Consider the following 3,301-nt stretch of genomic DNA (forward strand, 5'->3'; position numbering starts at 1 on the left):
AACATGGAGTTGGACTCTGGCAAGTGCATCCTTACTGTAAAGTAATCTCCAAAACTGCTGTGTTTTCCCCTAGAGCCTGAAGGCTGAAATATTAGTATCAGTAGGTAGGAGTCAGGTGGTCAGATAGAATAGAAAGATTGATTGTAGGTATATGGTTGATGGAATTAAAGGGGGCAATGACCCTGGTATTCTGACCAGCTTTGTGCTTTTTCCACCCAGGGTTTGACATGACTTGCATTGATCCACTTCTAAGAGTGTGTGTGTGTACTTTCTAAATGTGAAGAATTGCTGACCTCATTTAGACAGAATTTATTATATTTGATATTCCAAATGTTTTGGAGAAAGTTTGGCAAAAGTAAAAGGTTAAAACTATTTTACTAGTGTATTTTTTGTTGATTTTTTACAGGCAACAGCACCTTTGGCATCTGTCTTCATTGCAGTCCAACACAATGCAACTGACATGGAAACCACTGAAACTCCAATGACATACACCTATGGCAACAAGGACTTGGCTGCAGTGTTCTTCTACTCCCTGATATCCATTGTGATGCATGCCATTATTCAGGAATATGTGCTTGATGTAAGTATTTGTCTTTAATATATATATTTTTTTCAATATTTGTAACCGAGATTCAGGAAATTGAGAGAACCACAGTGTACTATTGTATTTGTCTGATTACAGAAAGTGAACCGCAGATTACACCTCAGCAAAACTAAGCATAGCAAATTCAACGAATCTGGACAACTGCTCATCTTCACAGCGGTTTCAGCTGCCTGGGGAATCAACATTCTTGTTAAGTATGTTCTTTTAGTTCCAGCATTGACAGATGAATAGAAAGTGGTCTGTTTATATTTAATATTTTCCAACAAGATAGCTACGAGCACTGCCTTGGACATTTCTAATTGGATTTTTTTTGTTGACAGGGACAACTTGGTGTCAGATATTACATCTCTATGGGCAGATTACCCAGTTGGTCATGCCCAAATGTCATTCATGCTCAAATTCTTCTTCATTATCCAGATGTCTTATTGGCTACATTGTTATCCTGAACTCTACTTCCAGAAGGTTTGTAATAATTTGTTGTATACTGCCTGAAGGTTTAAATTATGTTGGTTTCAGCATATAACTCTATTTTGAGCATTATAAATGGATTGACCTAGTGATACATGGCAAAAATCTTTAGCGAACATTGATTGTATTGCAAATTTCTTGTATTCAGACCAAGCGTGAAGACATGCCAGACAGAATTCAGCACGCTACATTATACTTGGTATTTTGTGCTGCTGCATATGTGCTGAAGTGAGTATACCATTATCTTCTTTTATGTGAATAATTGCTTATTTTCTTGTAAACATCTTGCTCTCCAAGACCATTTTAAAGGGATGTGGGATATGTCATTGGTATTTGAGATTAAAAAAAAAAAAAAAATCCTTTTTCAGCTTCACACATGTAGGGCTTGTTCTCCTGACCCTGAGATTCATTGAAGAAGCTGTCCTCCATGCCTGCCGCCTTCTTTACTTTGCTGAGAAGACCAACATTGCCAATACAGGTGAATAACAGTCCTCAAATATTTTTGCCAACCTTTCCATAAATGTTGAAATGCACGGGTTGATTTCTAAGCAACTTGTGCATGGGGGAGGGGGGGGGATGCTTGGAGACTAATAATTTAAACTTACTCGTTCATCATTTCAGGCTTCCGTGTCTGGAATGTGCTGTTTTTTTTGGGGGGTTGTGCCGTTTCCTTGCAAGCATATTGTATGGCCACTGACTTCCATTGGTGTGGATAGCCATCAAGAGGGACCAGACTCTGGACATCAGCAGTGGAAATTTCAATACTTCCCCTATTAGGTACTTGTTTTAAGTTATTCTGTGGAAGCAGTTAATTAACATGCTTTCAGCTTTGAGTACTTTGATAAATTTGCATAATTAGAAATAAAATTACTTGTTAATATCAGTAAAAAGTCTTAACCTACAAATATTGTGCATAATATAATGAGGTAAATTTAAGCCCAGCTTCTGTATATTGCAGATCAGACCTGTATTTTATTAATTCATTAATTTTTTTCCATCAGACTTAATGCTTTGGTGGCAGTGTGTCTTATCCAGGCATGGATGATGTGGAACTTCATCCACTTCCACCTGCGTCAGATGCGAGAGCGCCAGGCACTTGCTCAGGTGACCCGCAAGAGGGTCACTGAGAGGAAGTCAAAGAGGAACAAGAAGGATGACTGTAAGTATGCAGACAATGCGATTCTTTTTGTGTTCACCATTTCTTTTTCTTTCTTTTCTTTTCAAAGTAAAGGTATTTGTTTTATTAATAATCAGAATGTTGTTATTCAAGGTCAGTAAAGTCTCTCATTCAGTCGAAGATAGTATTACTTAGTCTTAAATTGTGGTAAGCCGCTAATGTAAGCAGGACATGATGTTTCAGCAAAACGCTATTCTGAGGAGGAAGTCAATGAGTTGCCGGAAGTGGACCAGCAGACACGCAAGAGGAAGTGAAGAGGAGGAGGATGAAGAAAAAAAGAGCAATAGATCTGCGAGTGTCGGAAAACATGGAAACAATATTCAGATGGAAGCCTGATTTATGAGGTTTCAGATACTTGCTTGTACACAAACTGTTCACAAATTTTTTCCACCTTCAGTTCAAGCTTGTTGCTTCAAAATAATTTTGTACATCTTGTATTTAAACTAAGCTCTCTTACTCCAAATCTTCTATATTTAAGTATTTGCATCCTATATATTATGTGCTCCTATAATTAATTGAATTAAATTCTTAAATATATTTATTTAAGCAGAGGTAATAGTGCAGGGAGCAAAATGCTGTGCTTATGACGACCCATTGTAATTAGTCATTTAGGGTGAAAAGCAGTTTGGATAAATGTTATATGGAGGATTTATTTTAAGGGTTACAGAATTGAAGGAGATTTGTAATTATTATAAGTCTTCATATTTATATCTTTTATAGATGTATTTAATACATTTCCTTTCAAAGTAGTGCCCTAAAACTTAGATGGCGGCAATAAGAGGTTGTGAAAATGCTAGAGAATTCTCATTCAAATTCTTTCCTGTGTAGAACCTACGCAATTGGAGTTTCTGTGAAACTTCACTAGTAGCTGGTGAACTTTGTACAACAATCGAATCTCGCCTGAGGCCACTGAGAAACATCGCACAATGTGCCTGCCAGTCTAAGTATGTTAGTCAACCATTCCATTTTTAGCCTAGAAATGCTGTTCTACATAGTCAACTGAATTTTCTGCAGCTTAGAAAAGTTGAATAAATATGCACATCACCACCTAC

The 3,301-nt window shown here is 37.1% G+C and overlaps 1 protein-coding gene across 1 annotated transcript in view; it reads left to right on the forward strand.

Moving 5' to 3' along the window:
- LOC119586501 (translocating chain-associated membrane protein 1-like) overlaps positions 1 to 3,301 on the forward strand; it is a gene marked incomplete at its 5' end in the record, with an annotated part of 5,254 nt that extends 1,953 nt beyond the window's left edge. Inside the window, 9 exon segments of the mRNA XM_037935239.1 lie at positions 407 to 580; positions 683 to 798; positions 925 to 1,066; positions 1,221 to 1,300; positions 1,441 to 1,550; positions 1,694 to 1,783; positions 1,786 to 1,849; positions 2,074 to 2,231; positions 2,433 to 3,301. Coding sequence (XP_037791167.1) covers positions 407 to 580; positions 683 to 798; positions 925 to 1,066; positions 1,221 to 1,300; positions 1,441 to 1,550; positions 1,694 to 1,783; positions 1,786 to 1,849; positions 2,074 to 2,231; positions 2,433 to 2,503 — 1,005 coding nt within the window. The 3' untranslated portion in view covers positions 2,504 to 3,301.

The sequence above is a fragment of the Penaeus monodon genome, chromosome 21 (assembly GCF_015228065.2).
Source record: "Penaeus monodon isolate SGIC_2016 chromosome 21, NSTDA_Pmon_1, whole genome shotgun sequence".
Taxonomy (NCBI): domain Eukaryota; kingdom Metazoa; phylum Arthropoda; class Malacostraca; order Decapoda; family Penaeidae; genus Penaeus; species Penaeus monodon.